Source organism: Lipophrys pholis, assembly GCF_963383615.2.
Source record: "Lipophrys pholis genome assembly, chromosome: 12".
NCBI classification, from domain to species: Eukaryota; Metazoa; Chordata; class Actinopteri; order Blenniiformes; family Blenniidae; genus Lipophrys; species Lipophrys pholis.
In genome coordinates, this window is record NC_137641.1 from 17,639,018 (window position 1) to 17,652,040 (window position 13,023).

Here is a 13,023-nt window from a genome sequence, read left to right on the forward strand (position 1 = left end):
GTCATTCTCTTCCTTCTGCAGATGTGTGGCATACGTTACGCTCACCTACAAAATCTCATTTCCTTTGTTTCCTGATTGTAAAAGGAACGTATTCCAATGGTTTTTTTTTTTTGTAAGGGGGGGATAAGGGTTTCTGGGATTGTTTTGTACATCCAACAGAACTAATTAATTTGAAGTAATGCAGTGCTAATAAAGTACTGATGGTGTCTCCAGCTGTGACGAATGACTTGCACTCCCCCCCCCCCCCCCCCCATTAATACCTCGGAGTTTCTGGATCCTGCATAGATTTTTCTTATTTCTGTCTCTGACACGTGTTCAGGAGAGTTGTGACCTGTCGGGTCTCCTGCCTGCCAGATCTCTCAAACTGTTCAAACTCAACGGCTTCGAAAGTGTCTGGATATTTCTTATTGGGGGGGGGGGGGGGGGGGTGGGGGGGTGTTGAGCTCGTATGTGTGACCGTTCACTGCATCGTCAGTGTGCGGATTTGTCCGCGGACGCTGCAGATGATGCTCGGTGCGATGGGATTTCAGCCCGGCGGTGGATTCCTGATAAAAGCCGACCGTGTCAGTTTTTTCCACAGCTGAAGACGACTCGGGCTCCTATTTCAAAAGCCACTTTATCAGATGCTGCACGGCTGTGCGAGGAGATAAAAATCGTCTTTACACTTTACCGTGAGGGGAATATTGGAAGTGAAGCGGCGTAGAGGGGAATATACGAGACGGAACGTTGTCAATCACGGCCGCTTCTGTCTGTGTCAGCGGGTATCCAGTAACTTACCTCACAACCCGACTGTGGCTGGAACAGAAGTGAAGTGGACCGGCCAAACTCAAGCGGGCCTCTTATGTCCTGATTCTTTGGTCTCAGCTTTCTTGGCGATCGTCCCCTTAACTTTATGCGACTCTACTGAAGTCTGCATTTATAAACTCTTGCACGGAATGCTCAGAGAATGCTTCCCCACCTGGTGTTCAGGTTCACCTCGGAGGGCTCGCCAAGAGGTCGCGGAGAGGTCACAGGTTTCTTATGAGTGCTCTTGGTTTGAGAGTTGACGTATCCACCAGGATTAGGCTTCACTGTGACGTTTTGGACAGCGTGATGGGAAGGGATGACATTTTAATGGGGGAGTCAGCGGGGAGGCCCCCCCAACGGGGCTCCAGAAGACAAAAGGTTGCGAAGCACTGATTTTGGAAAGGTAAACACGATGTCGTGCTAGGGTGTCAAACACGAGGCCCGTGGGTCAAAATCTGAGCAAATCATCAAGCAAATTGTAAAAATATTTAAAATAAACACTGATTGTAGAACAAAAGAGGAGTCGACACAAAGCAACTGAGAGCCGAGCTGAGATATCGTGGCGCTGACATGAAAGCTAGCAAACTAGCATTAGCCTCAAAGCCACGCTGTCAGGGTGAGTTTGTGAAAACATGCAGGACACAACAGCTGTAGGGGAAGTTTGTTTTAGGACATTTCACTGTATTTCACACTAGAAGTCAACATTTTCATCATGTGTAAACTTCAATGTAAAAGTTAATATGGCACTATTTTATCAGCCTGGCCCACTCAAGATAAATTTAGCCTGTATGTGGCCCCTGAAATAAAATATGTTTGACCCCCCCCCCCCATCTAATGCCATATAGGGCAGAAAGACAAATTTTGAAGGAAGAAGAGTTGGATGGTGGTGCTCACTGCTGATTAAATTAATGTAAATATATTATTAACTGCATTATATTGATTTAGAAATGCATATCCAGTTAAACCAGAATCCTTCAAATCCAGAAAGAATCCTTTGAAATGTTGCTAAAGCCATTAACTGCAGCTGTGGCGTTTGTTCTCCCCAGTTAGCGTCCTGCTTTACCTCCAGTTTTTTGCAGACACTTTAACGGCACAATCATTTTTGGAGGCGTAAACGGTCCCTTTCTGTCACTGTAGTGACAGAATTTTGGCGCGCTTAATGCCGAAAGTACTCGTGTCATGTTCCACTAGCAAATCCAAAAGAAGCAAATTTACGTTCTTTTTAAAACAGAATAAAAAAAATTCAGTTTTCTCCAAGAGACTGGAGGCTTCATGTTGTCTTGGTTCATCTGTAGGAAGATTTATCACCTGTCATTCATCATTTTAGCACAAGCACAATTCCTACGACCGTTTTATAGATTTTTACAGAGACCAATTTTTGCTTTTTACTGCAATCACTAAATCACACACCAAGACACATAAAACTGCAGGTAGCCATGGCTACCATGCGTTCGCTTCACACTACATTCGGTGCCGAAACTGACTGGGATTCAAACAGGCTGCAGATGTTAAATGGCGGCACCGTGACACTGCAGTTATCAGCTGTCACGACATTTAGGCCTTCGCTTTCATTTTGAGGCGAAGCCAAGACAAACTGTAAGTGATGTGAGATCTTCCAGCTAATCAGCTTGATTTGCAAAGGCCTTACCAAGATGGAGTTTGGGTAAAAGATCTGCGTCGGAACGCGCCAGTTTCTGACTCTCAGCGGATACAAAGGCCAAACCTGCTGACCAATCAGAGAAGGACCTCGACTCAGAGGAAACCAAAGCAGCTTTGCTATGAAAACAGTGGAGTGTAACAGTAGCTGCAGTTGTTTTTCATGGTATAAAATGTAAAAAAAAACAACAAAAAACCTCTTGTTTTCCTTCGTATATGACCGTGGTATAGACCTGGTAGTGCACCCCGAGGTGTCGTATATCAATAGACCTTGTCAAGCGCATTGTTTTACGTGTTGCAGGCAACTTTGATGTGTTCTTTTTTTTGATGTTTTAAAGGGAGAGACTTCATAAAATGTTCTACTTGCAGAGCTGCCGCGGATTTGTTTCTTCCCTTCCTTCTGTTTCTCGATTCCTCACTCCCCTGCCTCGTCTTTTTCTGACATTGTGTCATCGTGTCTTCCTCTCATCTCACTTTCCCACCCCCCCCTCCACCACCACCCGACTGTACCCCCCCCCACCCCCCCCCCCCCCCCCCCCCCCCACCCCCACCGACTCCTTCACAGATTCCGACGCACACACGCAATTACCCAACTGTCTCTCTTCCTGTCTCTCACGTCTGCCACTGAGGTCAGAGTCTGGGTTTTCTATCCTCGAGCAACACTGTCATGCTTCACCATGACTGTAACTTCAGCTCCGCCGTGCAACCCGAGACCGCCGTGTTAGCCAGGTCATCCGGTGTGCCATCCCGCCGCCCTCTCACCGTGGCGGAGGGATGACGGGACAAACGTCCCAATCACACGCTTCGAGCCTGTGCGACGCTGCACCGGTCTGGACTCGGCGCTGCCGTTCAAGGCCATCCTTCGCCGGGCGAATTAAGCGAAATCCTGATATAAACACAGTGAGATTGGTTGTTTTTCTTGCGATGATTGGTTTTTATCTCAGGGACAAAGCCTTTTGTCTCCGCCTCAGCCGCGAGAAGCTAAAGGGGAACTGCCGAGACACTGCGCTCGCCGGGGTTCATGTCATTATCGATGTAGATCTCCGCTGGCTGCACAGAGCAGGACCCGGGGTTTGAAGCGCGGGGGCTTTGCAGGGAGACAGTCATCTCTCTCACACGGGGAGAGCCAGACTCTCAACTGTCTCCTCTGAAAATTGGATTTCTATCCCCTGAGATTAGGATCAGGCTTCCCTCGCTGCACCGCGGCTCTATTAGAAAAACATGCCGCCCTCCGAGGCCGGGGAGAAGCTCGCAGCGCAGACCCTGCCGTCATCCCCGTGACCTTTGCCCCTCCAGGACCGGTTGCGGTGCTGATCCCACACCAGGGCGGCTTTCCCCGGAGGTGTCAGTCTGTCTGCCAGACGGGGTGGCCTGGAGCCAGCCACAGGTGTCATCCATTTGACGTGGTCCCGCCCGGCCTTCCTTCACCCCCTCATACGCCTGGGGCGAATGACGATCCCCACGCAGGAGGACAAAGAAGTGTCTGTCTTCACTGAGACAAGCAAACCATGACCCCCACCCTCCCACCTCCCACCCCCCACCCCCATGTGTCACTTACATGCTCACTTAACAGACTCTCAAACCACACTATATGTATAACACCGGTATTCACTATCAGCTATTGTTAGGGTTCCGAACAAGACACTGTCAACATGCAATTTGACCCTGATAGCAGCAGCTGATAAAACACAGTCTACTGTCCCGCAGCCAGCGTCACTGGAGCTGGGAGAAGAAAACACCAAGACTGAGCAACCAGGAACGTTTCCCTCGTGTAAACAGCGTCCGCAGTTTTTAAAGCTCATTTGGAGGGCCGACACAGGCTTAGAGCGAAATGGTCGTTGTTTAGTTTGTTTAGTTTGTTTAGTGTTTGGTTTGATTGGACTTCACAGAGCCCGAGTACAAATGGTAGCTTGTTCTTTCAAGAAAAAAAAAAGTGAAGGTTTGAGCTTGAGGACGGATAGGAAAAACCTCTTATGAAAACAACATTCGATCGACAAGCTTTAAATAGTGTTATTGTGTTGCCCAAAAGCTAGCAAACTACTGAATTGTGCCGCGCAGAAACTTGATTATACACTCAGCAACCTTATCAGTATTTCTATAACAATCCAACCTGAAGGGTGCAGTTTGTGATCAATAACACATGGAGGTGTTTTCAGCTTTACACACATTCTTATTTGATTTTCCCTCTTGATCATTGTAGGTTTTCTTTATTCTCATCAACCTTTTTCAAAAGTAGAGGGATAGTTTAACAAAGTTTATACACACCACCTGCTCAGCAAAAGTTAACAGCTATGTTAAAGAATCCTTTAAAACAATTTGAAGGATTAAAGACTAATTAAAGTAGTTAGAAAGTTAGAACTGTTGCATTGTTCACTGTTTCTCAGCTTAAACATCCTCCTCTGAATCAAATGTAATATGCTTGATTTTAATTTACTTTTCATCCAGTTTTCTGGCTAAAACTAAAATATACTTTCAGCCACTTTGGTAAGCAAACCAGGGGGAAATAGTCTGGCTGCAGTAATGAGTAATGAAACATCAGAACTATAGTTTAGTGGCATCCAGAAGCAAAGGACACGAGCTCATTTGTTGTGGATCTGGTGAAACACGATATCAAAGCTGAAAGGAGGTACAGGAAGGTGCTTTCCACACCACTCCAGATATAATTAATATCACTCTGTCTCTGCCAGATATGTAAATTCTTTGCTTATAATTTAACAGTGAGTTATTGTGTGTTGCTTGGCTTGTGCTGCTACACTGTGAGTATCCAAAACAATACATTAATGTTGTCTTTAAAGGAGATTTTCTTTTAATTCTCCCACGTTAATTTAACAGTGATGCTTCCAAAAGCATTTTATTCTGTGTGATATCACAGTGATGATGTACAGTATTAAAGTAACTACTATAATAGAAGGTGAACGAACCATACTGAGATAATAAGGTAGAATATTAAGATAAGATTTTATTTATTCATTAGAATAGACTGTAACGAGCAATAACTAACTATATGGGTTTATTATTCTGATGTAGCTGTTAGGATTATATTCCAGATAGAGATTACTGTTCATCCGCCTTTACTCACCGTTTAAGTGAAAATGTCCGTTTACACGACAGCGGTGCTCGGAGTCACTGAAAACGCAACGTTTTGAAAACACCATGTTTCTGTGGAAACAGCTTTTCTTTTTTTCTGAAGTGCTGCCACTGAGCAAAAGTTTACTTCGACTGTGTGAAAATGTCTTCGAATGTGAAACAATTCTCATTGGAGTTTTTGAGAAAAGTTGTGAAATCTCGTTGCCACATCATTAACACCTTGAAGTACCACAGTCCTATAATGCCATGCAGTTTTAGAAAGGTTTTAAAATGTGACAGACGCCACGAAATGGACAGAACGACTTTGTGTCGTGATTTACATTGATGGGTCACTGAAAGTATTCGCAGAGAGCGTGTCTTCCGTCGGGGCTGAGCAGACTTCTTGAGCCACGGCTTCAGTGACTGGAGTTGATTTAGCGCAGTCCGGTTGGAAGAAACAGAAAAGAATTGCTCAAGTTACCAAAAACACTGAGACAAGAAGTCATTCATGGTGCTTTTATATGAACTTGGAAACACTGAAATGAGAGAGTGTGTTTAAAATCCACGTGACACAGGTTAAAGACCACACTGCGGATCCTTGATAGCTGTCTGTACTTCCTCAACGATGGTGAATGGAGCTCCTTCAGGCCCTCATCCAAAACCTCAATGTATATTTTGGTTGCAGTATTTTGTATGATGATGAATTGCGTGTTCCTGTTAGATCTCCATGTCTTGTTTAAGTCTGCTTGAGTCCCTGTTTCGTAAATTGCGCCCGTATTGTTTTGGGAACTGCGGTCTACCGAACGGCCGTGCCAGAGCCTTGTTGATGCCGCTCCTTGGACGTGGATGAGAAAAAGTGGTGGATTTGTTGCGCTGGCTCTGAAGTGAGTGACGGCCAGGCTCTGGTGGACGTTTATGATGATTGATCTTCAGAAAGAGAGGAAGACGGAGGAGCAGTCCGCGTGGCTGAAAGCAGTCTTCAGGCCATATGGACTCCGTCTTGCTGACTCAGATTCATGAGTCATCCGTCAGATCTTTGAGTTTTCTCCCTTCCTCTGAGAACTTGAGACCTGAACATGTGACGGATTCACCTCCAGGAACATACCAGGATATCGTAACTCCGAACAGATCTGTGTTGCACAGATGGTTGTCACAGAGGAACTTTTACTTCCCAACATCCTTCAAGCTCTTCGTTTGGTTAACGCATGATGGCTGCACAATCAACTAAACGTTGACTCAAATATTCAATGTTTTTAAATCAGATTTTTAACGGTTTGATAGTTTTCTATCAACTTTGTACATTTTCCTGTTGCTTCAACACCAATGTACTGTATGTGCTGAGGGGAAAACTGGGAACTTGTTCCCTTTGACAGGTATGATCAAATCAGATAGTGTAAATGAAGGTAAAACGTTGAGGCATTTCAATTTCAGAAAGATTTCACATTTGCCCGGCAATGTTTTGAAAACAATGTCCGTTTCCACAGCAATGGCAGAATCCCCAAAAATGATTCTGCCCACCCACTAGTGGGTGCTGTTGCTAGTCCCAGGAGAATACGGACTGGGAGTCATGACCCTCCGGAGGCAAACATTGTTGTTGTTGTTGTCCATCTATTTGCACAAGTGCAGAAGAAGTATTTACTACGGCTGTGGCGGCTCATGTGCAGCAGCAGCGTTTCATAAAAGTTGTTTTCACCCGTTTCAATGGAGACGGAGTTGAAGCATTTTCAAAAAGTTGTGTTTTCAGTGGCTCAGAGCTCCGTCGTTGTGTAAACAGAGTCTCAAAATGCCACAAAGGTTTTCCATTTTCACTTGAAAACGTGTAAACAGGGCCTAATTGTTTGTATACTTTGTACAATCTTCCAATAAATGAATACGTCAACATGTGGAATTGTATTAAACCTTTACCCTCCACTTAACTCTTTTTCTTAATATATATTAAAATCTTTATGTCGCGTCATCCTTTGAGGTCCCCTCCACACTTTTACTGATTTAAGACTCATTTGGACTTTTTTCCTGACACAGCGACTTAATCCTTAATAATAAAGTGGATTAAAGTGACCAGACAAGTTCACAATCAATCAGAGGAATTTATAGTTTTTTTTTTTGGAGGCAGCGGTTTGAGAAAAGGCCGCGAGGAACTTGTGGAAAAACTTTCCACCCTTCCTCTTATCTTTATTCTCCCCTTTGTTGCCTCTTCCCCTTTGTGATTACCACTTCCTGTTAATGCGGATAAAATCCTCGCCTGACCGCAACGTGTCAGCTAAATACCTCGAGTCTCGCACTGTGCCTCATTGAGCCCGTCTCTCCTGGCCCTGCAGGGCGCTGACTTCACTTATGAAAACACGACTTCCCGGCTGCTTGTTTTCCTCGACTCTTCTCACGAGGAGGGAAAGCTGAGCTCAGCCGGTCTGCAACAAAAGGCTCTTCAGGCGAGACCTCGACGGCGGAGATGTTTTACTCCCTCCGGCTTGTGTTTTGGGTTTGGCTCTCAGTCAAAAAGAATTGCAAAACAAAATATGAACACTGCTGCTTTCCCCCCCCCCCCCCCGGTTTTGTGAAATGACGTTGATTTTGTTCAACTGATGAAAATTCCTGGAGGTTGATAATATTCTGAACATTTCATGATGGTGCTGATAGTAGACCCGAGTTTCAGCACTGACAGAAAAACGGAGCAGTCCCGGGATTCCAACTTTGAGAAATACCAGCGTTTTATCAGGAAAACACACAAACAAGAAAAATATTTGTTCACAGGGTTTTTGCTGTCAACATCGAGATGGAGATTTAGCCTGTTCAGCGGCTCCGAGCGCCGTTGTCGTGTTAATGGACGCTCAGAACACAAGAAAAGTTTTGCGTTTTAACCTGAAGATGTTGTTGGAGGTAGATGTAGGTATTATGACCTCACTTCGCGAGTCTGGGCTGTAAATGGCACCTGAATTAAAAATGTGTGTTCGTAGATACGATGTATAGTACTCGGGCCCCGTTTACACGACAACCAATACGAGTGTAACCGCAAAACTTTGTTCAATTTTCTCAACATTGGTCCATAGAAAGAACGGAGTGCAGACTGGACTGAGCTCCTGTGGCTCAAACCGCTGCGGACATGGACTTCCCTGAAGGTGCCACAACATTCGGTTTCGTTGCACAAAATTAGGCAGGTGGTTAGAAGTCACGGTATATACTCACAGATGTAATAATACTCTCTGCCTGGGCGGAACTCGAAGCCGAGGGAGAAGGGGGTGAAGAGCTGGAACTTCTCGGAGAACTTGAGCGGCCCGTTGGGCGACAGAGGCCTGTTGCACTCCCAGCGCTTGAAGCCCTTGGCGGTGTGGTCGCAGGAGCTGTAGCCGTCGTAGTTCACCATGTAGAGGACGTAGCGCTCCGCCCGGTCGTCAGACACCGGGCTGATGTAGTGCGGACAGTAGACGTCCAGGTAGTCGTTGATGCACACGTCGATGTGGTAATCACCGCGGTAAAATCTAGAGGGACGAGAGGAAGAAACAGATGAAACAACATATCCAGGCAGGTTTCGGGTTGGAGAGGAAAGATTCAGCAGAATGTGATGTTTCTGATCGCCTTGGGGCAAGTGAAGCCTCAGGGTTTTTCAAATAGATTGGATACCATCCACCCATCTTTTAAAGCATCTTTACCAATACAACCAATACTCCACTGTGAAGCCGGCAAACGGGCTCCGACCTATCAGACCCCAAACAAGATATTTTGTCTAATTAACTGTCCATTTCTCTGAATGTTAGAACGCAAACATTAGAAGAAAAAGCTGAAGTTGCTGTTTACTTTTTGAATTTAGAACCATGATTACCAGACATTTCCAGACTATGTAAGAAGAAGTGATGCAGAGCAACAGTCGCTCATGAATCGTGGTAAAAGACTGTTTTCAGTGAAGAGATCATTATCATTGAGCAAAACTCAAGTCAATTTATGTCTCGGCCCTCAATTGCAGTGAGGATTTTTCATTTGGCCCTTTGGGAAATTTAGTTGGTCGAGATTTCTCTGGCTTGTCCATCTACACACACTTTGCACTTCTACCTCACCAGCAGGCGTCATGGAATCTTGAAGGGAGATGATATTTGATTTGACTCTTAATCATTCAACTTTACCATCGAAGTTGTGAGTCAGTGTCATGCCTCTTTATGTGTATTCCCAAGAGACAAAAAACATCTCTTCAGATTTTGTCCTCAATGTGGCACTAATACGGTAAAGTAGTTTCCAGGAGAATCCCACCAAGCAGCTTTAGGGCCGAACGTACACGACTAAAGAACACACGTGTGACCACTTTAAAAAAAAAAACTGGACTTAATTGTGTTTCTAATCAACAATGATTGTGGTGTTTTTGCGTGTCAGCACAAACAGGATCACTGCTTATTCCAGTACTGGTTATTAACATGTTTGCTCTGCCTGTTTACATGCAAAGATCAGTCCCGCAGGAGCATTATTTGGACGGCCGTCACTGTTCCTGACCTTTCCAATGATTTATTCACTAATTAATGTTACGCTGAGCATGCACACTCTCACTGCTGCGGCTTCGTGTTGTGCTCACATTGAACATTCAGTTCAGATCTCCCCGAAGCGGTGCGTTGCTAAAGGGTACATCGGGAGCAGCTGTTTGAGTGTGTAGGAAGTTACTGGTTGATTTGTTTGGGGAGTCTCCTGCCATCACGCACGGCGATGATTCGTCCCCTTCAAGAGTTATAAATGCTCTTTAAAAAAAAAAAAAACGTGCCGACAAGAGACGGCACTCTGTGTGTGTGGACGAGGCCGCAGCTGAGGAACAAGTTTGGAAAATGTTGAAGTGAGCTGAAGTCCAACCTTTGGAGACGCATGCAGGTTATGGACGCTTCGGTTTTCGATCAGCACGTCAGTCTCAATCATCTTGAGCCTCATGCGGGACTTGAAAGAGCCCCCCCCCCCCCGCCCTCTCGTCAGTCCTGAGCCATATATCAATGTTAGTGCTGAGCAGCGATGACTTACGCCAGTGCTGAAATCAAAGTCCCTGAGCGTTACAGGGCTAATCCCCTGGTTAGCATGTGCCTTTAGCAGCTTTAAGAGGATCCTCTCTGTAGAATAAGATTTTCATTAGCCCGATATGACAGCTTGATGGAAGAGCCCCCGGTGGAATCTACGGGTCTGGGAAAAAGAGGCCCGTTCTCAAGGTTTGCCTGGAGACGGCCGAGAGTTTTTTTTTTTTTTTTTTCTATTTGGGTGTTTACTGTAAACCAAGTGGACAGGGGAGGGGAGAAGAATGTTGCGACGGTCAGATATGTCAGGTATTCGTTGCCGAAGAGAGCGATTGGAAACGTGTATTCCCATAGGCGCCGTATAAGGTTGCGTTTGGGAGGCTTTTAGCGGAGACAGATTAGGCTTGGACAGCCGGCTGCTTGTGTGTCTGTAGCTGCTAATGGCCCGCGGTTCAGTATCACTGACATACTGCGGATGTCTTCAATACTCCACCTCTGTTCATTGACACAACGGGGGCCTGTCAGGGGAGGCCGTGTTGGAGCACGCAGCGGGCAGATGATCCGATATGGGTGAACCCGTCGAGGGGGGGGTGGTGATACTCTTGACTTTTCACTGGGCCGACGTAGATCAGACGCTCCGCCTGGAAGTAACAATCAGCTGACGGCGAGCCAGGTGAGAAAGAGAGCGATCGGGGGCCGAGGCTGCAGCTGTTGGTACCGCTGACACGTTCACATTCGGAATGCGCGAGCGGCATAAAGGAAGACGTGCGCGCCGGCCTGGGCCTGCTGGGGGTATCGGGTTGTGGTTACACGGATTGTAAATGCGCTGCAGGATTAGTGGCGGTCCTACCGGGTTTGCGAAGGGCCTGCAAATGAGCGGACGTGTCCGCGATAGTGGGGCGTGTGGGTGTCTTGTGGCATTGTCGGTCGCATTCTAATCTTTTTGTCTCTAATTATAGTACGGCCAAAAGTGAAATCAAAGCTCTTGTTTTCTCAACCATTTTTCATCTGCGAGCGCCAGCCGGGTGCTTTGGCTCCGGGCGGCACAGCAGGCCTCCCATTCCTCTCACTTTCAGAGTGGGCCGCTGGTGTTATGGCTACGGAGGGGGAGAGCCGGCTCCACGCTATCACGTCCTCCACCAGAGGCACCGAGGGACGGCCTGCTCCGTCCTCTGCTGCAGACGTTCGCTTTTGGTGGTGAAGGTGTCAGCCGCTGTCAATTAAATGTGACCCGGGAGAAGAAAAAAGCTCAGATTAGCCGGGATTAAGAGTTTCTGACTAATGCCTTTTGTGGGGGAAAGGTGGAGGAAAAAGTCCGCAAAGTGACAACGGACCTGCTCAGACCAGGATATATGGAGTCATCAATAAGCACGCTGTAAAAATTAACAAGCGGAACTAGATTTTTCTGGAGGAAAACCATAAAGATCACAGTAAAGGAGACTTCAACTTTTCCCCTCCTGGTCACAGCTTCTGTTTAATTCAAGCAATGAAACTTCAGACGATCGGACCGACATTTGAGCCCCCCCCCCCTTTTTTTTTTTTTTTACATCAAATAGGAATTTAACAAAGCTAAAGGTGAATATGAAAAATTAATGACACACATATTTGAAGTCGTCTGAATTTAATAACGCGCAGCATGTCGCTTCGGAGAAAATAATCAACTCAAAGTTTTAGAATTTTCTTAACTTGATAAAATAGTTGAATCAACCTGCGTCGAGCCAAATTAAACGTAAAACACTTACATGCTTATTTGATGTTCGCAGTTGAAATAAAGATATATATCATCAATCTGTTTATCCAGAAAAAACGATCCACCTAATGTTTATTTAAAGTACAAAAAAAAAAGAGTATACTCTACTTTTACCACACGTTAACTCTCGTTAAACATAGAAGAAGCTGGAAAAAGAAACATGAGAGTCACTAGTTTAACTTTTGATCAATAAAAAGTCGTTTTCATGATGCCAACAAGACACTTTCCAAACCTAATTTGTAGTTGGGAGCAAAAAATAACAAGTAAAACCCACAAACATGTAAAACTCTCTTGACCAAATATGTAAATATATCATTTGAAGTCAGCTGTTTCATGAACCTTCTTAACAATCAGCTTCACAGTTGGTAAAACAGCTAAAACTTGAAATGCTTTTTTTTTTTTTACAGTTTTTCTCCCGTTGTGCTTTAACTGGAAATAAACGCAAACAATCATCACAAATCAAAAACAATACGTCCGAGATGGAGGAACTTTCGATGAAAAGACGAGCTTCTCTGGTGATGTGAAGTCTTTCAACACCGAACACATCAGCTGCAGCGTATTGGAGGGCAAATCACTCCCCGATCGATATCTGAGAACTTGTGCAAACAAAACTAAAACCGCCGGCATGAGTGGATACCACAAGAGGTCTGTGAGAAAACAGAGCAAATAAAACCAGAGTAAGTAAAACCAGAGGCATCGGTGGAAAAACAAAGTTAATACACCCTCAAACAACACGGATTAAACGTGAAGGACTAAATCCTTGAAGGAATTCCCTGAGAACGTGCAGTTGCT

At 45.4% G+C, this 13,023-nt stretch overlaps 1 protein-coding gene across 1 annotated transcript in view; it reads right to left on the reverse strand.

Moving 5' to 3' along the window:
* LOC308117685 (ephrin-A5b-like) overlaps positions 1–13,023 on the reverse strand; it is a 97,490-nt gene that overhangs the window by 5,021 nt on the left and 79,446 nt on the right. The window contains exon 2 of the mRNA XM_080476733.1: positions 8,692–8,984. Within this exon, the coding sequence (XP_080332859.1) occupies positions 8,692–8,984 (293 nt within the window). The remainder of the gene's footprint in view (positions 1–8,691; positions 8,985–13,023) is intronic.